The sequence below is a fragment of the Sphaerodactylus townsendi genome, linkage group LG04 (assembly GCF_021028975.2).
Source record: "Sphaerodactylus townsendi isolate TG3544 linkage group LG04, MPM_Stown_v2.3, whole genome shotgun sequence".
NCBI classification, from domain to species: domain Eukaryota; kingdom Metazoa; phylum Chordata; class Lepidosauria; order Squamata; family Sphaerodactylidae; genus Sphaerodactylus; species Sphaerodactylus townsendi.
In genome coordinates, this window is record NC_059428.1 from 100,688,843 (window position 1) to 100,712,354 (window position 23,512).

At 41.4% G+C, this 23,512-nt stretch overlaps 1 protein-coding gene across 3 annotated transcripts in view; it reads left to right on the plus strand.

Annotated features, from left to right (window-relative positions):
• Positions 1-20,176, plus strand: part of LOC125431532 (E3 SUMO-protein ligase RanBP2-like) — a 37,986-nt gene extending 17,810 nt beyond the window's left edge. The window contains exons 20-31 of one of the 3 annotated variants that reach the window (XM_048494407.1): positions 58-4,471; positions 6,203-6,280; positions 10,843-11,016; positions 12,328-12,417; positions 13,743-13,945; positions 16,140-16,350; positions 16,879-16,977; positions 17,135-17,280; positions 18,193-18,466; positions 18,563-18,897; positions 19,675-20,005; positions 20,073-20,176. In XM_048494407.1, coding sequence (XP_048350364.1) covers positions 58-4,471; positions 6,203-6,280; positions 10,843-11,016; positions 12,328-12,417; positions 13,743-13,945; positions 16,140-16,350; positions 16,879-16,977; positions 17,135-17,280; positions 18,193-18,466; positions 18,563-18,897; positions 19,675-19,980 — 6,330 coding nt within the window. In that variant the 3' untranslated portion in view covers positions 19,981-20,005; positions 20,073-20,176. Of the gene's footprint in view, positions 1-57; positions 4,472-6,202; positions 6,281-10,842; positions 11,017-12,327; positions 12,418-13,742; positions 13,946-16,139; positions 16,351-16,878; positions 16,978-17,134; positions 17,281-18,192; positions 18,467-18,562; positions 18,898-19,674 lie in introns of all 3 variants that reach the window. The other 2 variants (XM_048494406.1, XM_048494408.1) reach the window with 2 other exon arrangements.
• Positions 20,177-23,512: the final 3,336 nt, after the last annotated feature.

The following is a 23,512-nucleotide window of genomic DNA, read 5'->3' on the forward strand; positions in this document are numbered from 1 at the left end:
AATACAACTACTAAGGCTTCATGGCTAAATCTGAATATGTTGATTTTTTTTTTCCAGGCTCCTGTCTGTACGATGAATAGACTGACACCTCAGCAACATATATACACCTATCAACAGCCGATGCATACTCCTCCACTACAGAATACTTCTGCTTGTATGTTTTCACAAGACATGTATAGTACTCCACTGCGTTTTGATTCTCCTTCAACTGGAATTCTGTCTCCTCGTGGTAATGAAGGCTATTACAATTATGGTGTTCTGCCAACAAATACGAACCCCCCACTCCCTGAGCCAGGCTACTTCACCAAACCTTCAGCAGCGCCTCCAGTTCCAAGATCTGCAGAGTCAAAGGTGACAGAGTTTGGAAAGCCTAACTTTGGACAGCCTATACCAGCAGAGGGAGCAAAGCCACCTTCGTTGATAGGCCCAGCTCAGTCTAGTCAATCCACTACATTCAAATTTAATTCCAATTTCAAATCTAATGATGGAGATTTTACTTTTTCATCACCTCAGGTTGGAGCGCAACCGCACAGTGCACCGTATAATAACAGCGATAGTCTTTTGGGTCTTCTGACATCAGATAAACCTATAAAAGAAGATCGCTATATAGGACAAAAGCTTGCTGGTGAACATGCCGCTGGGCAGCGCAGTATCTTCAGCTTTGGTATCAAGAATACTTCAGGCATTTCATTCGTAGAAAAAATGGGCCAGAACCAACCCAAACCCTGTGGTTTCATTAAGGGAGATGGATTCAGCTTCCAAGATCTTGGCAAGCCTATGTTTGGTACTCCAAATTCAGATGTAGTGAACAGAAGTCATGAAACAGATGGCGGAAGTACCCATGGTGTTGAAGAAGAAGAAGATGGGCCTCATTTTGAACCTGTTGTGCCACTGCCTGACAAGATTGAGGTAAAAACAGGTGAGGAAGATGAGGAGGAAATTTTCTGCAACAGAGCTAAACTCTTTCGTTTTGATGCTGAATGCAGAGAGTGGAAAGAGCGGGGCGTTGGCAATGTGAAGATTCTGAGGCATAAAGTCACTGGCAAAATCCGATTGCTGATGAGGCGAGAGCAAGTGTTGAAAATCTGTGCAAATCACTACATAAGCCCTGAAATGACTTTGATACCAAATGCTGGTTCAGACAAATCATTTGTTTGGCATGCTTTAGATTACGCAGATGAGTTGCCGAAACCTGAACAACTGGCAATCAGATTTAAAACCCCAGAAGAAGCTATGCTATTCAAGAGCAAATTTCAGGAGGCTCAGAAAAGTTTGAAGGACCCTGGACCGATTGTTAGTGAACAGGCTACTCAAAATATTGGGCCAAGAGAAATAACTCACGACGCAAAGGATTCTAGTAAACCTGATCCTGGGTTCCATTTTAAGAGCGGTACATCCTCTGTCAGCGGTGGCAGCCAAGGTTCAGGCTCTAATATGAACAATACAGCAAAAAATGCTAATACCAAAAGTACATTTACAGTTTCATCAACTGGGTCTACACCTGCCTCCTTTTCCTCTGACAAGGGAGTTCTGGCAACACACGCAGCGCATGGATTCGGTGACCGGTTTGCACTAAAGAAAGATGAGTGGGACTGCAACGTCTGCCTGACTAGAAATAAAGAAAGTGCACAGAAATGTGTAGCATGCGAGAGTCCAAAGCCATTCGATAAAACATCGCTAGCTGTGACTTCTCAGACAGAACCTGCTTTAGTTTTCAAACCGAATGCTGAAAATGCACAGTGTACCTTTGGACCTTTGCCTGCTAAGACAGAAAAGCAGTGGGAATGCCAGGTCTGCTCTGTAAGAAACGAAGCCAGTGCATCGCATTGTACCGTCTGCAAGATTCCCAGTGGAACTAATGCACCAGCCTTTGGTGCTCAAGCAAAGTTCAACTCTGGCCAAACAGATGCTCCAAAGGTTCAACAGAGTGACTTTGGGGCTGCTTTCTTTAAAAAGGAAGGTGAATGGGACTGCAGTACATGCTTGGTACGAAATAAAGCTTTTTCTTCAACGTGTGAAGCTTGTCAGGCTCCAAATCCATCCAGTCGTGCTCCATCCCTGCCTGTTAATACTGCGCCTCCTACGTTTGGCTTCAAAAGCAAGTTATCAGAACCCAGCAAAGGACCTCTGGAGACCGGTTTCAAGAGCAACTTTTCAGAACAAGGTTTCAAATTTGGCCACTCTACAGAGCAAGAGAAATCTTCTTCCTTCATGTTTCAAATTCCTTCTAGTGTAGAAACTAAGCCGATGAAGAGTGGATTTAATTTTTCAATGCCTGCTCCTGCGGGTGGATTCAAATTTGGGATACAAGAACCTAGCAAAGATGTTGCAAAAGATGAACAGAATAAAGAAGGTAACCTGGTTGAAAAGAACTCCAAGGGAGGCGGTGGTGAAAAATCTCAGGATTCGTCTAGCAAAGAGAGCAGCAGTTTAGTTTTTGGCCAACATAGCAGCACTTTCACTTTTGCAGATCTTGCAAAAACATCAGCTGGCGAAGGATTTCAGTTTGGTACAAAAGACCCACATTTTAAAGGGTTTACAGGTGCAGGCGAAAAACTCTTTTCTTCTCAGGCTAAATCTCCTTCCAAAGCAAGTTCCTCTGGCGATTTTGGCAAGGAGGAGGATGCATATAAAACAGAGGACATTGATGACATTCATTTTGACCCGGTTGTCCAGATGCCTGACAAAGTGGAACTTGTCACTGGAGAAGAGGATGAGACCGTGTTATACTCACAAAGGGTGAAATTGTTTCGGTTTGATGCAGAGACGAGCCAGTGGAAAGAACGGGGTGTCGGCAACTTGAAAATTCTGAAGAATGAAGTTAATGGCAAGCTGCGGATGCTCATGCGACGTGAACAGGTGCTGAAGGTCTGTGCAAACCACTGGATCACAACCACCATGAACCTGAAGTCCCTCTCTGGCTCAGACAAAGCGTGGATGTGGCTAGCCAGTGACTTTTCTGATGGTGATGCAAAGTTGGAGCAATTGGCAGCTAAATTCAAAACTTCAGAGCAGGCTGAGGAATTCAAACATAAATTTGAAGAATGTCAAAGGCTGCTGCTGGACATACCACTCCAAACCCCACACAAACTTGTGGACACTGGGAAAACAGCCGAGCTCATCCAGAAAGCAGAAGAAATGAAAAGTGGATTGAAAGATCTCAAAACCTTTCTGACAGATGACAAAACTAAGCTTGCAGATGAAGAAAACAGGAATTCTGTTTCTGCTGCTAGCCCTTCTGACTTGATTATAAAGCCACATGCTGACAGCACTGGACCTACATTAGAATGGGACAACTATGACTTGCGTGGGGAAGCACTGGAAGATGGCACCAATAATTCAGTTTATGCATTGCCTCGGGCCAGTAGCCCTGTGAGGAAAAATCTGTTTCGGTTTGGCGAGTCTACGGCAGGATTTAACTTCAGCTTCAAATCTGCTCTGAGTCCTTCAAAGTCTCCTTCCAAGCACAACCAAAGCAGGACTTCAGTAGGCACAGATGAAGAGTCTGATGTAACCCAAGAGGATGAAAGAGATGCTCAGTACTTTGAACCAGTGGTACCGTTACCTGACCTTGTAGAAGTAACAAGTGGTGAAGAAAACGAGCAAGTGGTCTTCAGTCACCGAGCCAAGCTCTATAGATACGATAAAGATGCCAATCAGTGGAAGGAGAGAGGTATCGGGGATCTGAAGATCTTGCAGAATTACGACACTAAGCTAGTTCGCATAGTCATGAGGAGGGACCAGGTATTAAAGCTCTGTGCCAATCACAGAATAACCCCAGACATGAACATCCAGCAAATGAAGGGGACAGAGAGAGCATGGGTGTGGACTGCGTGTGACTTTGCTGACGGGGAAAGAAAAGTGGAGCTCTTGGCTGTGCGATTTAAGTTGCAAGATGTTGCGGAGTCCTTTAGGCAGATTTTTGAGGAAGCAAGATGTGCTCAAGAAAAAGACACTTTAATTACACCTCTGTGTTCGCGCACGAATACTCCAAAAGAATCGCCATGTGGAAAAATGGCTGTTGCTGTATTGGAAGAAATCACCCGGGAGAGAACGGATTTAAACCAAAAGGAAGAGATAGTTGACGAAACGGTCGAAACATCAGAAGTGCCCAGTGCTTCTGAGGTGCCAACAAAAGCAGTGGTTTCGCCACCCAAATTTGTGTTCGGCTCAGAATCCGTCAAAAGTATTTTTAATAATGAGAAGTCGAAGCCTTTCACATTTGGAAACACGTCAGCAACAGGATCTTTGTTTGGTTTCAGTTTTAATTCTCCCAAGAGCCCGAATGATAGTTCAGGATGTCCAACTACAGCACAGAAAGAACCAGGGCACACATTTGGCAGTGTGAAATGCAGAACTGCCGGGCGTCGGGAAGATAGTGGCTGGAAGCACTCTTATGGCAAAGAAGTTCAGATGGCGACTTCTAAAATGGATGAACTTGCTAACTTTTCATTTAAAATACCAGAAAAAGGTAAGCATTTCTTGAAATTCAGCTTCTTAAGTTAGAAGTGTTCGTAATGCATCTGTGTTTCTACCTCACCCACCAATTTCAGTAAGTCAAAACAAAAGCTTCAATTTCGGATATAACCACAAATATGTAGTTTTTAAATCTACATGGCTGCAAACCCGAATGTAGTTCTCAGGCAGAAGAAAAGATAGGGGAGAAATCATTAAAAGTAAGATCCCTTTGTGACTTTTAAAATGATTGGAGAAAAAAGCACTGTGTTTATACAGGATGCAATAGATTTATAACTGTAAAGCCATAACATTCTCCTTCAATTATATGTAGAAGAATAACTGTTAAATAGCACTCTTACTGAAGAGTAGGTCTTCTGTTCTTTATCTTAGCTCATTGGAAGGTTGGGCTACGCTATTTTAAGTGTTGGCTGAAGCTTCTGGATGCTCATTACTAGCAACATTGCTGAAATCAGCCATTGAAGTTAAAAAGTCATGATCTGAACATTATGAGACCTTGATGTGGTATAAATATTAAAGCTGAAAGCTGGTCAGATAAGTCTCTAAAACAGTGGTTCTCAACCTGTGGGTCACAACCCCTTTGGGTGTCGAACGACGCTTGAGCAGGGGTCGCCTAAGACTCTCTGCATCAGTGTTCTCCATCGGTAAAATGGATAAATGTTAGGGTTGGGGGTCACCACAACATGAGGAACTGTATTAAAGGGTCGCGGCATTAGGAAGGTTGAGAACCACTGCTCTAAAACTTAGTTGCTGTTTTGTTCCTTGTTTATGAAAATCAGTGAAGAAAAAATAAGTTACGGGTAATAGTTTGATTTTTATAACACTTGATATCTGAACATGGCTTCAGCAGCCAACCATTCCTGGCTGGGATGTTTTCTTTAGGAAGAGGTAAATCAGGTGAGCTCCAATTTCTCAGATAAGTTCTCTTTGGCCAAAGTTTGCATCCTTAGCATGAGGGATTGTTTTGTAGTCCAGATGGTGTTTCACTTGTCACAGTGTTTTGCTGATTGGATTTTGGGGTGTGATATTTCAATAAAAATATTGATAATTGTAAGAAAAATAGTTGTGTAACAGCTTTTCTTAGGACCAAGCAAAACAATCAGGAAATACACGCAAAATTCTCCAGATTCCTTAATTGGGCTGAACAAAAAAGAGAAGGAGAACATGAAAGAATGGTTTCAGATGACTGAGTGAAGGCATCTTCAGGGCGTCCTGCAGACTTGATTGAATTATGCGATTTAGTAACAAATGGCAGGTTCATCTTCAAGGGTGAAGGAAAAAATGTAGGCTGCATTTGAGTATATGAATATAAATATTTGAACAAACGTCTGTCCTATCGGAACGTGAAATTTCCTTAAAAGGCTGAGAGCAAAGAAAGATTATGATAGAGGAATTAATCACCTTCAGTGGTTTTTTCATTGCAGGTGTTTATGTAAATATGTTGCTTCTGTGAAAGTCAGCATTAATTTTGACAGAATCCTTAACATTGCCTTTGATGTTTCTTTCAATTTAGGTTAAAAATTGTAGGATTTTGTTTCTGATAGTATGAAAAAGTTATGTTCCTGTTAACAGCTCTGTTTTAATTTCTACTGTTAAATTGATCTCTGTGCTCCAGATCACATTCATATAATACAGTGTAACAATTAGTGGTGTCTTTGTTGGGCCATACCCCTTGCCCTCTGAGATGTGTTAATTGAATACTTAAATCACACAATTTATTTTCTAGGGTTAAACTTTAGCCTTTTTAAGTCTAACCCAATGGCCTTTTGGACCAGCACATCTCCCACTCCACCTGGTAGTAAAGGTATTTACACACTGCACTGAATGTGGTGTTATATAACGTCTTGGAAATTCCTCATTTTGGGCAAAGTAACTGGTTGTTTAATGGTATAAAAGTGTAGAACAATTAACAAGCATGCTTAGGAGTAGTAGTGTCTATAGTTGTTCTGGTGGTAAGCTAGTTCTTGAGTCCCTTCAAACTTGTAGATTCCTAAATTCTTAGTGATCAGCCATTGACTTGCAAGCTTTGCTTGATTCAGTATTCAAAAAATGTAAGATCTTAATTCCTGTAAGCTGCTCCTTAGATCCCTTTTAGGGGAAAACAGGGTCAAAATAACTTGAATGATTAATAGTGCTGCTTGCTAGACTCACTGTGGGCAGGAAAGTGCAGGGCCTTTGGCTGTTTGTAAAACCAGTGTCAGTGCTGGATTTGTTCCACAAGCTGCGTGTCATCCAAACTAGATGTTCTATCTGACATGAATCGAGGTTTCCCCAACCCAGCTCTATTCTTTTTGCAGTAAGATGTAACATCAAGGAATTAATATCCCCAAACAGCCACAATCAAGAAGAAGAGATTCAGCATTCCCTTCTACCCTCAGCTGAAAATGCTGTCGGTGGGGGTGGGGAAGTAATGTGTCTCGCCATGCGCCTGCACAAGCTGCGATGAGCGTGTATGCAGCACCACAGTAGGGCAAGCACAAGTAGGCTCACAGCATCTTTTTCAGCAGGAAAATGGCACAGAATGGAAAGAAGAATTGCACTGTCTGATTTTGCCAAATCACACTTGAGGGCACTTTTTCCCTGAGGTCACATGTGACTATTAAAATAATAATGTCAGGAAATCGGTTTTCAACAGTTCATATTACTATCACGGTGAGTTACTAAATATTTGGTAATGCTAGAGTCCTCCAGTATCTTATTACTAGTGAAGAGGAAACCCTTTGGGGTTTGGGGAGCCCAGTTAACTGAGTACCTCAAGCTCTCAACTGTAACACTCGCCTGTTACAAGTGTGGTGGATTCAGACATCCTCCAAAAGAGCCCTTTTCCATCAGAAGAACCATTTAAACTACAGTAAGCCTGGAGGAAGAGTTTGTTCAAAGAAGCAAGACACTAAGCAGGACACTACGCTGCCCTTTTCTGACTTCTGCGTTAGGATTTTTAAAAAGAAAGTGAAAAGGCAATGTGGGTAGCAAGCTCTTTCATTTCAGATTGCAGCGCTGTATTTGATCATAATATTGCAGAACTTAACAGGTGGAGCTGTAGGTCTGGTTTATGATTGTCAAATACAACATGAGAAATTGCAGCATGAACTTGTGGTTAAGAGCAGCCAGCCTGGTGTAGTGGTTAAGAGCAGGTGAATTCTAATCTGGAGAACTGGGTTGATTCCCCAGTCCACCATCTGAGTGGCTGAAGCTTATCTGGAGCTTGTAAGCCACCTTCAATCTCCTTACAGGAGAGAAAGGTGGGGTATAAATCCAAACTCTTCTTGTTGTTGTTCAGAAGTTACACTGAGTTCAATATGGGGTTGGTCCCAAATTGGTGTCCAGAGGGTTTGCAGCCTTAAATAGAATGTAATGCTTTATTGGGAAAACTGTTGTCATTGTGTAGGTCAGTTTCATCAGAGCACTTTTTTGAACAACAATTTTGAACAACAAAATTAGGTTTTGGCTGGTTGGATTTTTGTGTTGATGACTTGGCCCTTGCTAAACTGAACCTGACATGCTAGTTTTGTTCTCTGAACGATGCATTTTGTGGAATGCCAGAGCACTTAATTCTAACACTCTTTTAGGATTTGTTCTTGGTTATTATGTGAAAGAGATACATGCTAGTACATTTAATGTGCATGAAAACAATGTGCACTTTGCATGTTTAAATGATGAAATGTGCTGTAAAGTGTATGGTATTGATTGTATGATTTACAGCATTATCTAGTTACCACCAACAGACTTGAAAAGTCAACAATCTGAATGCTGCAGAGTGATGTCTTTTTTCAGGGCCACTGGAATTTTGTGGCTTTATTTGAAGTGGAAACCATTTAAATCTGAAAGGTTGGGGGAAGCATTCTAAAACCTCTTGGAAGTGACTTTACCAAAAATATGTTTACGCTTAAATAAGTATTTTCATGCCAGAATGACTTGCATCATGAACTGACCCCAGGCTCACTAAATGTTTCAAGTAGTGAAATATAAAACCAAAAATGTCACTAGGAACTTTTAACATACACTTTGGAATGTGAGAAGAAAAATCACCGTGGCCCAGCTCTCCTGCTTTCTGTTGGTGGTAAAACTGAGCTTTGTGATGCAAATGCATTCAAACGCAATAATGATGAAGGGCTTTGTTTTTCAGTTCTGGATTCAGTGGGGCCTTCTGATAAAATAAGTTTGGGTATAGAAAGGAAGGATGTGCATATCACAAGATCCGTTTACATAGTCACATGTATTTTCAAATTGGAAGTACAAAAAAGCTGCAGGTTTTTTGGGGGGAAAGGAGCAGTTCTATCAAGCTGCATTCAGTATCACAGAGAACCACCACAAGAATAAAAGAATGCTGTTTATCTCTATTTTAATTAGCTAGACCTTCCAAACAGAGTTTCTTTTCCAATATTTTATGTACAGAATTGTTGAGGTAGTGCTGACAGACGTGTAAAAAGCCTATTGTGAACAGAGAGCTATAGCAAAGTAACAGCAGTGCTATTTATTTGTTCATTTATGTTTTGCCTTTCTCCCTAATGGGGACCCAAAGCAGCTTGCATTCTTTTCCTCTTCTTAATTTTATCCGTACAACAATTAAGTGAAGTAGGTTAGGCTGAGTATCTGGGAGTGGCCCAAGATCACCCAATAAGCCTTCATGGCACAGCAGGGATTCAAACCTGGGGATTCTGGATCCTAGTGCAACACCCTAGTTCCTACACCACACTGGCTGAAACAATAACAAGAGGCCATATTGGAAGAGTTGTTGTTTCTGTGTAGGCATAAATAGGGGGTTTAATGTCTCTGTGAAAATGGAGCTTTTGGAACAGTGAAGGCATTTGATGATTAGAATAAATAGGGAATACTGTTTATCTTATAATCTAGGGGACCACCCTTCAAAAGGCAAACAGTTTGTTTTAATTCCGTGAGTAAAAGATCGGAGTGTTTTGAGTGGGTTTTAGGGGCCTTTATCACTCCAGTCTCATTTTTTTGCCTACACTGGCTCATAATTTGCTTCAGGGCACAATTAAGGGTGTTAGAGTGGATCTTCAGAGTCTTATATAGCTTGGCTCCCCCAAAGCTTGAGGGCTGTATGCTCCCACACGAACCTTCCTGATCATTGCAGACATCTTTGGGGTCCCTGCTTCAGTAGCCCGTGCCATCTGAGGAAAGACAGGGTGGCAGCCTAAGAAAGGACTTTTTTGGCCATTGTCTTCTACCAGCAGGCGAAGGGTTGTGTGTTTCACTTGGTGTCCTTTTACTGACCATTCTTCCTGTTCATGTTTTAGTTGTTTTAAAAGTTCATTTTAAATGTCTTATTAAGTGTTTGCCACCTTAAGGGTGGAAAGATGGTATCAATAAATAAAACAAACATTAAAACTGATGACTGGAATACATGGGACTTACAAACATTAGCCAGATTTTGCCTTTAATGATTTGTCGCTCTTCTTGATCATAAGTACATAATGTTTATATTTAAATATTAGTATCCAGTCTTTTCTTTTGATTCTTGTGGCTAACATGCAATAATTAAAGCATTAATGCTTAAAACAAGATTAAACAAAATCCCCCAAATAACTCATCCCCCCCCCCCCAAATACCCTGTCAGGTAAACTACGAAACCTTGCAAAAATGCTACTTTGATTATTTTGAAAGTTAGAACATTAGCCTTCCTAAGAAGCTTATGTTCTGATGAAAATAGCCCCAAATCCTGAGGCTTCAGTTTACATCTTATGGGTAAAATTTGATTTGTAACTCACATAGGAAGAATAGCAGATGAGTTTCAAAACATTTTAACTGTTTATGTTTTTTAAAAAACATTTGGTTGCCTTCAGAAACATCGTTTTACTAAATGAGGAGTCTTTCAACTGATGAGATTCCTTGTATATATGACCTTGAAACCAACTTTCCACTCAGATTGTCCAAGCGAATGAATGAAAAACACCCAAGCACCCCCCACAGAGATAAAACAAGATTAAAAATGTAACTAGAGTTTTTCTCTTCTGCAAATATTAAGGGGATTATATAGTTCTTAGAAGTGATCAAAAGTAAAATCAGTGTGCAGATTGTGTAAATGAATCCTTAGCTTTTGATTTGTGCTTGATACCCATTGTGTTGGATCGAAGGCGCTCTTAAGTGGATGGAAATGTGTTGTGATGACTAATTGCTGTCTAATCAAAAGCATGGCATGACTTTGGTAAAATGGCCTTTTTTGGAAGGACACTAATCTCATACTAAGTTTTCCATCGTGCCGGTTTGATTTAAATTTTGATGCTAATGTCTTGTACCTGGATATATGTACAACTTGTCTATTTTGTAAATATTTTTGTACTACAAGTCACAATTTCTGATTTAAACTTGCTCAGTCAAGTCATGTATTTGTATTTTTTTCAATAGCTGAGATTAAGAAGGAACCGGATGATGTTACTTCAGATGATGTATTGATTGTATATGAGTTGACACCCACTCCTGAACAAAGAGCTCTTGCAAACTCACTCAAATTACCACCAACATTCTTCTGCTACAAGAACAAGCTTGACTATCTGAGTAGTGGGGATGATGATGATGATGGTAAGAACCTTTCCAGGAAAATCATCTTACATTGCAGGATGGTATCAAAACACGGAAGTTCCTTGTATCAGTCCATGCAAGTGCAGACAGACCTTTCCTGTTTTATGTCCATTGTGTAATTCTTCTGTTCTTGGTGATTTTAGGGGCTTCTGTTTCTGACCCCAACCTGTCATGGAGAGAAGCATAAAAACATAGTGAAGAATATTAAAGGGTTGCTAATGCTGTTCCCTAACTATGCCACTATTCTACGTCAAGCCTGTATTTTGCTGCCTTCTGTTATGGAAGATGGCAGTATTCCGTGTCCCTGCCTTTGCTTTATGCCTTTACTAGTTGATGGCTTTGTTTCTGAATCTGTATAAGACTGGAGAAGCAGAGTAGTGCCCCTGGAACAATGGACAGAAAAAAGGCTTGTCTCAAGTATGACTTGTCTCAAGTATGACTTATAACAGGCTAGCTTTTCTAACTAGCGAAGTGACATCAAGATAATGAAGAATAACTTTGTATATAAAACTAACAAGGGTTAAAGCTATGCTTATTTGCTAAATAGTTTTTACTGTTACTTCTCTTGCAATTCCTGTTTTCAACTCTCAATCTTCTTGACTTTCAGAAATTGGTTTTAGCATCTGTCTTACTACCCTGTGCATGGGATGCGGACATTCTCCTTTATCATTCTCTTTTCCTGCAGCAGCTTTCATCCCCCAGAAAGATCATAGTTGTGGACACAGGACTTGCAAGGAGAAAGAGTTATGTGTGTGGTGAGGGCACTGGAATGAGGAATTGCTCTTCCTATTCCATAAGTGCAGCTCCACTAAGGAAAACCTTGTTGTCTATCTTCATTCCAGCCCACCAACCCAGATGGCTGTTCTCTTGCATGAATCCCACAACCCCAGAAATTATCTTTCTGAAGGTCAGAAAGGAGCTGCAGGAACAGAGAGGAACACCATATGCCTCCTGTTCATGGATGGTTGAGAATATAACACTTTCTGCTTCTAAAGTATGCTCTTTTAAAAATAGGAATTAATTTATTTTTACTACAAGCCTAACTATCAGCACCCTATCCTTAGTTCTGATTTTTGTTAAGTCCTGTTGTTGTCAGCTGGGACTTTGCTTTGTGTCTTATTTGTTGAGACTTTGGAACACATGTGAACTGGTTGTTATTTTTGTTTGGGGCAGCAGTATTGCTAGTGGATTCTTGAAATACCTTTGACTTAAATGAGCTGTTCCTTTAATTCATACAGCAGTAGGCTTGAATTTATGTAGTGCAGTCAGTAGTAATTGATGCCACAGTATGCACCTCTTATCATATTTCAGATGAGGACTATGAAACAGCAGTGAGAAATCTTAATGGAAAGTTATATCCTGATGAACCTAAAGAATCAAGGCCAAAGGAAACTGAAGCAGGTACAACACATTGACTAGGAGGAGTTTTGTTAACATCAAGGGTTTAAGGGTTGTAATTTTTAATTCCAAATTTACAATAATTTGCACAGTTATTTGTCTAGTGTATAATATGCAGAGCATTGTAGAATAATAACAAAGTAATTAATGAAAAGAAATCCAAATTTGTTGTGACTTAAGAAAGTGTGCATAAAAGCTAATAACATTGCAGCCTTAAGAATCTATTAGAAAAATAAGCAGTTTTCATGGACAGGTGTTGTAATTCATGATGTTTATAGGAAAAATGAGAGCCCTGCCACCCCACAGCCCATGAGGAGACTCTTGCTACAAACATGACATTTATAATCAACAGTGTACAATTACCTTTTTGCTAACATTTCATCCTGTCTTTCCTTCATGGAGATTAGGGTGGGATGCAAGGTTCTCCCCTTCCCCATTTTATCTTCACACCAAGTCTAAGGTATGCTAGTGCCAGTGTGATACGGATGTCAATGTCAAACGACAAGCTAGGAAAATGATGAACAAATCTCCACTCTGCCATGAAGCTCACCAGCTGACTTTGGGCTAGCCACCACCTGTCAATCTAGGGACCTTTCCGCACGGCGGCAGCAGGGCTTCTCCACTGGCATAATTTATGCCGGTGGAGGTGTGGGAACTACTCGCACGATCAGTCCCGGGTACCTCCCTAGCCAGAGAGGCGGCTCCGCACGGTCTCCCTCCCCCACTCACCTGCCTCTCCAGCGTAATTCTGGAGGGTTGCAGGAACCCTCCCATGCTGCCCTCCGACCCCTGGAGATCGGAGGACAGTGTGGGCGGGTCCCTGCAGTCCAGAATGACGCTGGAGAGGCAGGTGAGTGGGAGTGACGGGGAAAGGGGCGGCTCCCCTGCAGTGCAGTTCGCACTGCACCGACGGGAAGCCGTCCCTTCTCAACAACCTCGCTCGTGGAGCGAGGTGGAAAAGTGGCGGCTTTGCGCCACTGGGGGGGAGCGAGGACAGCACTGCTGCGATGCAACAGCGTCTCCTATGCAAACAGCTCCCTAGGAACGGCGTTTTTGCCGTCCCTAGGACGCTGTTTTTGGCCCATGCAGAAAGGTCCTAGCATACCTACTATAGAGATCATCCAAATGACTCTACAAAATGGATATAAGTCTGGAATTGTTACAGGGACAGGTTGCACGGAGAAACTTCTGAAAAGTGATTTGTGAAATATTTGCCTGTTTTTTATGAGCAGATCCACCTAATCTTATCATGAACAATTTGTATGCTCTACCTCATTCTGCTTTACTGTCCACTTTTAAAAGTAAAATCTAAGGTACTCTCTGTTTAGGTATCACAGGAGAAAATGAGGCAGAAAGTGGGAGTGAGTGTGTTCTAGTCTGGGAAAAGAAACCGACTCCTGAAGAAAAGGCTAAAGCAGAGATGCTGAAGCTTCCTCCAACATTTCTTTGTGGCATTAGCAGTGACACTGAAGAAGACGATGGCAACCTGGAAGACTTCCAAAGAGAGCTTAGAAAAATTCAAGAAACTAAAGTAGGTAACACAGCACAGTGTGGTCTTAAATATCCCTGCAAGTGGATTTACTTATCAGATTGAATCCCACCACTGATTTCCATGAATGGAGAAGAGAGCAGTCTTTGCTAAATCCTTCTTTTCTCCTCTCACATATTAAACTCCTGCTCATGCTGTTCCTTAGAATGCCCCGTATATTTTGGACAAAGGAAGAGTAGGAAGGTCAGGTGGACTGACAAACCTGTTCTGTCAGCAGAAATGTTCTGCAGAATCCAGTAAAACTGAGGCAAAATCCTTCTTTGCCCCAAGTCTTTCTCCTTCTCTCCTTTATCTTTGGATTTGGTTTGTAAACTACAACATTTGGGGCTTATCTATATAAAATGCTACATTAAACAGGAAGGTGCAAATGAGCTTGAATATTTCCCTTTTCCCCTGGGTCATCAAGAATTGTCATAGCTAGTAATGGACTATTAAATTTCTCATGAGGTGACTTATAAAGACTTGCTTGTACTTAAAGAAGTCTAGTTTATTTCATACATAAGCTCAGGAAAGTATCTTGGGTGAGACCACATTGGCAATGATCCCAGAATTTTTTCTTTCCTTTACAGCATATGGCTAGAGCTCAATTATGTGAGCTGTAAGATAGCTTAAACTAGTTGACATGTAGGGTTTTTTCTGCACTATACTTGTTATTATGTCTGGCACACTGTAATTTGCATTGGGAGGGAAGTTATGGTAGATGACATAGCTTGAAAAGGAAGCTAGACTACAAGTGTTGTGGTTCTAATACAGTGGCGTACCTAGGCAAACTGGAGCCCTGGGCAAAAACCTGAGTTAGATGTCCCCCCCCCCCCCCCCCCATGGGTGGCCACCCTCCCTCACCGTGACCAAACAATGATTTTTTCCACCAGGTCACCATCACATTATAGAACATGCCCCAACTCACAAATCTGAACACAGCAGTGGGCCATGCCCACAGCAGAAATATTTTTTTGAAAACATTTTCAAAATGCTTTATTACTGCTATGAAAACATTTTATGGTGTTGTATCCAGACACACACCCCCAATTGGGAGAAACAGCGTCACTTTCAATGTTATTTAAACTGGGGACCCCAGATTCTCCCTTTAAGGTGGATTTAAAAGGAGAATCTGGCCTCCCTCTTTTAAACAAGTGATGCTGGAATCCACCCCCAAACAGCATCATTTTCAATGGTGTTTAAACTAGGGAGCCCAGATTCTCCTTTTAAATCCATCTTAAAGGGAGAATCTAGGGTCCCCAGTTTAAACAACATTGAAAGTGATGCTACTTTGGGGTGGCTTCTCCCCCACCCTGAAACAGCATCACTTTCAATGTTTAAACTGGGGACCTCAGATTCTCCCTTTAAATCCATGTGAAAGAGGGGAGATTTAAAAGGAAAATCTGGGGAAATTTGGGGGGGTGCATGCTGTCAGGGGTGCAATTGTTAAACTAGCAGCACCAAACTTTCAGGGTATCTTTAGGAGACTCTCTTAATGATAGCACCCAGATTTAGTGAAGTTTGGTTCAGGGGGTCCTCCTGGACCAAACTTCACAAAACCTTGGTGGAATCAGTAAGAGACTGTCCTGATGATACCTCCCAGGTTTGGTGAAGTTTGGTTCAGGGGGTCCAAAGTTATGTACCCTCAAAGGTGTAGCCCCCCATCTCCTATTAACTCCCATTAGAAACAATGGGGATGGGGCACCCCCTTTGGGAGTCCATAACTTTGGACTCCCTGAACCAAACCTTGCCAAAACGGGGTGATAGCATCAGGAGAGTCTCCAGAAATGTCCCTGAAATTTTGGTGCTGCTAGCCTAAAAACTGCACCCCCTGCAGGCCAAAAACAAAAAAACACTGAAAATACAAAAAAATTCCACAAACGAACCTGCATTTTTGGCGCCCTCCACAAGATGGCGCCCTAGGCAACTGCCCACTTTGCCCAATGGGAGGAACGCCTCTGTTCTAATATAAGCATTTACTAATGTGGTATGAAACCATCTTGAAGATGCTAAGATTACCAGTAATTTTTGTAGTTTTTCTTTACTTCTATTGCCAGGTATTTACCTTGCTAGATGAACTAGCTGTGGTTATTGGTACTGTCCAATACTTCTCATGTGAATTCACTTGAGACCTCTGAAGCTTTAGCCCTAGTTTAACACTAACAAAAAAGTTTTTACTGTGGACTTTCTCTTTCAGGAAGCTCAAACAGGTGAAGTCACAAGTTCAGTTGAAATTAGGACCACTGAGGAAGGAGCACCTGTTGCAGCCACCAGTGGAAATGAAGAATTGCACTCTGCTACAGAATCTATACAAACGATGCAGGCTTTATTGGGAAGAGATGATACACCTGTTGATTTGTCAAAGAAAAAAGAAAATGACTTAAATTCTGCAGCATCTACCAACCAGGGTATACTCTTCTGCTTGGAGTAGATTTTGAAGTCATGCATTAGGCACAAGGGTTGATCCAGCTAATTGTTCTGTGGGTGACGAGGGGAGGAGGGGGGCCCCTTTCGAACACCATAAAACCTATGCTGAGATTCATGGGAGAAAGGCAAGTGCAGTGACGGATTGAGAAAGTTGGAGAATTAGGTAAGATTAAGTGATAAAGCTGGCTTTATTCAACACACTGCATCTAATAATGCACATTAATTAACTTGAGTTAGTTAAAACTTTGCTGCATTTAAGTACAGGGTGTGTGTATATAAAAAGCTCCCTGCCTGCTTGGATTATAGACAACATATTGAAAATGTTTCAGTGAAATGTTTTAAAAATGACCCACAAATCCTTTGTATATCGGGAGGGTGTGTGTGTGTGTGTTGAGAGATATGTTTATAAAGAAGAGGACAGATCTTTAGAGCTTGTACTGGTAGAAAGAGTGAAGAAAATTATGGTAGTTCTAGTAAAATAATCTTTACACTTTTGTTCCTTCATACAGAAAACAAGCCTTTCTCTTTTGACCTTGGCAACATACATAGTGTGTCCTTTGCTGATCTGGCTTCAAATAATTCTGGAGATTTTGCTTTTGGCTGTAAAGGTAAGGCACACTTATGCATGTATACTGAAGGGACTTGTGTTGTAGATTTTTAGTAGTGTAATGAAGCACTTATATTGAGGCGGGAAATGTTGCTGTGTATATAAGTTCAGGATGTTTTTCCTGGAATACTAAGATTCTCTTTCCTCCATCTGAACAGACAAAAACTTCAAATGGGCAGATACAGGTGCAACTGTATTTGGAGCTCAGCCAGCTTCTAAAGGAGAAAATGAAGAAGATGGGAGTGATGAAGAAATTGTACATAGTGATGATATTCATTTTGAACCAATAATATCTTTGCCAGAGGTAAGACTTGAATCAAAGATTTAGGGAGGAAGAGATTGTAAGGTACCTGCAACAGTTCCTACACTGCACAGCTATAGTGTTGTCAGGTCATTGGGTATAACTCGTTCCGGTGTAGGAACAGCCTAGGATATTTCAGAAGACTTAAGAGATATAGTAACAAGGGATATGTTAGGATAAGCTATATATCCACATTGACTGTCAAATCAGGTGGTAATTTGAGGAAGCCTCCTTAGGAAGTGTACTATAGTTGCACAGACTCCCTATGTGAGCCAGATGGCTATACTGGACTGTCCCAGCTACCCTCTCTTCCAACTGTGACTTTATTTCAAGCTATCAGTCTTGGTTTCTCTTCTACATCAGTTGATGACAGCAATCCAGGCCACTACTTTGCCTGAAGTTTCAGAGTAATAGATTATATTAGTATAAGCATATCTAAGGTAATGAGAATTAGGCCTGAAAGTACCAGGAACTGGTAGAGGAACACTCTGGGAGAATGAATACCTGCTAGCATATATGGAAGCTGTCATATATTATGGGATTCCACTCTGCTGTTCAACTGTATGGGGAGCTCAGACAAAGATTCCTGATGAAGTTTTAGAAGTTTAACTTTTAGGACAGGTGGGTTTACCTTATGTGATATTGGTAAAAGGAAGTAACTGTGATCTGGGATTTCACAGCTTCCAAGAGGCAATGGTGCATGGTACTTTGTACCTGGAAAAACAATTAAATTTTTATTTCCTTCCTTGGGCTGGGCGTGCTAGACAATAGCTTTTTGTATTTCTAAAACAAATAGTACACAAATCATATTTAATAGAATATAGCTTCCTCCAAGACCTTTAATGCAAGAATGGACTATATTAAGTTGTAATGATAATCATGATCTGAATAAGATGACGTGTATCTGCCATCTAGGTTGAGGTGAAATCTGGAGAAGAAGATGAAGAAATTCTTTTCAAAGAGAGGTCAAAACTCTACAGATGGGATAGAGAAGTCAACCAGTGGAAAGAACGTGGTGTGGGAGAAATAAAAATCTTGTTCCATACACAGAAGAAATACTATAGAGTTTTAATGAGAAGGGACCAAGTTCTTAAAGTTTGTGCAAACCATGTAATCACAAAAGCAATGGAATTAAAACCCTTGAATACCTCAAACCACGCTATGGTTTGGACTGCTACAGATTATGCGGGTAAGTATTTGTGGGGAAAACTATTTCAGATTTTGCTGAATGTGGTGGATAATCTGATCGCCACACTTTGAATAATGTTTGGGATTTCAATTTCAGATGGTGAAGCTAAAGTAGAACAGCTTGCAGTCCGATTTAAAAGTCAAGAACTGGCTGATTGCTTCAAGAGGAGATTTGAAGAGTGTCAAAAAAACTTATCAGAGTTGCAGAAAGGCCATGTATCCCTAGCAGCAGAACTGTCAAAGGAAACTAACCCTGTGGTCTATCTTGAAGTTTCTGCTGACAACGAACCTCTAGGTCGTATAACTATAGAATTGTTTTCAAATATTGTTCCTCGAACCGCAGAGAACTTTAGAACACTGTGCACAGGAGAAAAAGGATTTGGTTTCAGAAACTCCATATTTCACAGAATAATTCCAGATTTTATCTGTCAGGTAAGTGCAAACATTAATTTTGGGTTTACATATTGAAGGATTTGCAATTTTGACAAGGGATATGTTATAAAAGTTAATAAAACTAAAGGGTCCCTACAGTTTCAAAAACAGACTCTTCTCAATTTATATTCAGTAGGATGGTGAATAAAAGAGAAAATGAAATGCCACCCACTTCTCTGAATTAGAGCCCTGCCATATGTATTGCTTCATATAAATTTACTTCTAGAATCAGCCATTCAGTGCACTGAATGTGTGCCCAAATAAACTAAGAGAATCTCTTAAACAAATAATCAGAATGTATTTTGAGCTCCAAAGTTCACCCGCTTCTTTCATTTATTAGATGGGCAGTCCAATCCAGAGTCCTGGGTGGCTGGGGACGGTGCTGCTGCCATATCTAGAGGGCTTTCCAATGGCACAGGGAGGGAAAACCCTGTCTCCAACAGAAAACCCTCCATAGGGTTAAATGGACTTATTCCATTCAAAAGGGTAGTGTAAGTCCAAACCTGGGGCAAAGGCACAACTGGCTACAAACACGGGGTGGAAGCTGACTAATCCCCCCAGGAACATCTCTGCTATTCCGCTGCTCCGCCAGCAGATTTGCTCGCTGTGCCTTCAGAAGTCACTTCCCCTTCCCCAGCCTGGTACTGCGCCATAAGTAATTTTGGTAGTATATAGGAATGCATGTAATGGCTGAGCCTACTACTGGCACTGAACATCTAGATAAGGAACCTGTGAAAATAAAGGATCAGGCTTCACAATTTCCTTGATTTGTTCTAGGGAGGTGACATCACTAACCAGGATGGCAGCGGGGGACGATCTATTTATGGAGTTGCATTTGAGGATGAAAACTTCGAAGTAAAGCACACTGGCCCTGGTTTACTGTCCATGGCAAATCGTGGCAGGGACACCAACAATTCTCAGTTTTTTATTACTCTAAAAATGGCAGAGCATTTGGACTTTAAGCATGTTGTCTTTGGGTTTGTGAAGGACGGCATGGATGTTGTGAAGCAAATGGAATCTTTTGGCAGTCCTAAGGGAACAGTGTCAAAAAGAATTGTGATTACAGACTGTGGGCAAATATAAAATTACTGTGACGTGTGTGCATAGGGAAAGAAATCAGGATTCATCAAATCTAGATGAAATTATGTTCAGTTTTTGAAAAGCTGAGCCCTTTTGATGTATATATGTAAAGTTACAGTTTATAGCTGAGTACTTTTTAAAAGCGTTCTAATTGAGTTTGCATGTAATGAAATAAAAGTTTAAACTCTGGTATTTCAAATGTGATCTTCCTGATTTTCACTAGACAACTTAAAATGAAATCCTAAGAGCCTGAAGTTCAGTCCCTTTGTTTGTTCAAATGAGTAACATAAGGTTTGTTCAAGGGAGTAAAATAAGGTTATTTCATTCATAGGCAATGTAAACCTGCTCCTTGGCCATGTTTTGCTAAATTGGGTAAGACTCTGGAAGTCTGTGTGTAAAATCTCCAAGTGTTCTAGTGGAATATTTTGTTTTTAACAGCCACATGAGGTCTTAATTTGGATCAGGGCTAGGAAAGCCTCTTCAGTGCAACTTCCTTCTCTTAAAATAACCCTATAGGGCTGTTTCTGGTCAAGAAAATAACATAAAGGGGAAAGGCTTCTAAAATGGTTGTTTTCGGTCCCTGTGGTGAAGAACATCCTTGTACATGGAAAGAGGGAATGAGCCTCTTCGAATCCTTTACGATTAATCACAGGAGATCATTGTTAAACTGTGCAGTAGGGATAGATATCACTACTCTGCATTGTCAAAGAACTATTGTTGACAAGAAGCAGTCCATAGTATGGCATCTTTCCAGAGTTTCCACACTGATAGATTTCTCTATGCAGCACTGTACTTATTTATAAATTTATTTATTTATAAATACTTCTACTCTACCTTATATCAGTGGTGGCGAACCTATGGCATGGGTGCCAGAGGTGGCACTCAGAGCCTTCTCTCTGGGTAACTCTGCTAAGCGCTGTTAAACCCCACTGATTTTCATGGGAAGAACTAAAGAACAATCCTTTTCCTGGGTGTAAGTTTGGTTGCTGGCAATGGGGCTTGCTTCTGAGTAAACCCTCCTAGGGTCATGATTCTCCCGTTCGAAGCATTGCACAGTTGCTTCACCAAGCTTGCTCCCAAGTAATGCGTGCCTCGGAGCCAACCGTTTTTTCTAAACTAAAATCTCAGTATTCAGGTTAAATTGCCATGTTGGCACTTTGCGATAAATAAGTGGGTTTTGGATTGCAATTTGGGCACTCGGTCTCGAAAAGGTTCACCATCACTGCCTTATATAGCGTCTCGAGGCAACTTACTGGTTAAAAAAACACACACAAAAATCTTTATACATAATTGTATAATTCTTTATACAAGTATTGGAATGTCCAACAATGAACCGCCAACCAATGGCTTGGAAGGATATCCCACGCTTTCCAACCACCACCTCCCTTATGTGGGGAAAAGTGGGCCCGATCCTGAGTCCAGCAAGCAGGATCTGGGCCTCCATCTCCCTTATGAGACCTCTGGACCTTGGGAAATTAGGTGGGGGAGAAGTGGCTACAAGACAGCAAGCTGGGCTGTCTTCCCCCCTCCCAACCCACTTTCCAAGGCCCCCCAGGAAAGACTGCACAATCCTGAATGCAGGGCAGAACTAGCTCCATCCCGCATGCAAGATCACTCTCCTCACCCCACTTCCTAAAGCCTGGGTGCCTTGGAAACAGCACAAGCCTGCATGCGGGACAGAGGAAACCTGGAGGGCCTTGGGAAGCAGAATTGAGGGAAAAGAGCGCACAATCCTGCATGCGGGACAGAGACAGTATTGGGGCGGGGGGCGCTATGGAGATGGGGAGAACTCTTCTCATCTTCACAGGCACCCTACAGGCTTCCCCTACCTTTGCAAAGCCAGCTTCCCGGCTTTGCAAAGGGATGTTCCCCCATCTCCTTAGGCATCCTCCCTCCATTTGCAAAGCTGGATCCGGGCTTTGCAAAGGGGACAGCCAGCAGGGCCAATGGAGGAGAAAAGGCAGTAGGAGTTGCCCCCCTCAGAGGGCACCATTCTTACCAACCGCTTTCTAGAACCCATTGTATTTGTTTGTACAACAGGCTTTACTGCTAATCATAAATAAAATATAACAATTAGAACAATAAAATAGCATTAAAATAATCTCAAACCCCATTCTCTTACCCCCCGCCCCCCCAGACCAGCAGCTGTACAGGGGGTTTCCAGGGAGGCTAGCCAAATGCCTGGCAAAGAAAAAGTCTTCACCATGTGCCTAAACCCATAAAGAGTAGACACATGGTAAATCTTGGGAGAGACTATTCCAGAGCCTTCGGGCAATCATGGAGAAAGCCCTCCCACCTGCCCTTGAATCTCGGTGGTGGGAAATACCACCAGGAGTGGGTTCCCTCTGTGATGTCAGTGCCCGGGCAGGTACATACTTGCTAGATCATTAAATGGTTGGCAAGAACTTCTTGAGTTAAATGTTATAAAATTTCTAAATAATATGTAGAAACTTTCTCTGTACTTGAACAGAGACTGGTAGTTGGGGTCAAGTGGCTGAGGGAGATGATGCTAAAATTAAAGAAGATAAGAGATGCTGATCATCAAGGATGCTGCTCTTGGATTTTTTGATGGGGTAAGCTGTCCGTTGGCTGACAGTAAAGAGCCTGGGTGTGATTCTGGCTCCTTTCCAGTTGATGGAAAAACAGGTGAACAATGTTGTGGGGAAGGATTTTTGCCAACTTCAGTTGATACACCTGCTTTCATCCCATTATGATTAATCTAATCTGACTATTCTGCTCCATGCTACTGAAACCTTAAAAACTTGGCTACGGTAATGCACGTTATATGGGGCTGCCTCTAAAGCTCTGTGCCTTCAACAGGCACAAAACACTGCAGTTTACATCTGTATTGATTGGATGATAATACATCAATTTCGAGTTAACTTTGTGCTTCCAGGTTTAGTACACGGTGCTTATTCTCTTAGTGTTTCACAGACAGACACCCCCCATATTTGGAGGGGACTGTCTCTAAGTCTTATGTGCCAGATACTCTGCCGATCAGCCTTTACATGTGCTGTCTTCCAGGGTGGTAACAGTTACTCCCAATTCTCAGGTTTTCTGCAATAACCGCAAATTTGTGGAATTTTGACGATTCCACACTTGATGCATTTCCATCCATTCTGTTTTTAGAAACAGAAGTAGTAGATTTTAAGAAGCCTTTCAATTAATGGTTCCTGGATCCAGATTTCAAGTAGTTCTCCATTCATATGAATGGTGCATTATAATCTGTTTTAATTGATTATTGCATTTTTTAAAACTTACTTGGGCCCTTATGATTAGGATAGGGATAGTTAAATTAGAAATTTTTGGGATAAGATTAAAAAACATGCCCCAGCAACATAGTCCAGACCCAACCGGGATCCTGGATGCCTATTACAACAAATGGAATTCCTAGCATTTTGTTTTGTTTGGAACTCCAAAAATAACTGCCATTTAGTTTCATATATAACTTTCCAGTGTTCAACAAAATCTATTTTGGTTCCTGAAGGTAACGACTTGGATTCAGCCTGGCAGTATAGTACAAGTTTTATACAGT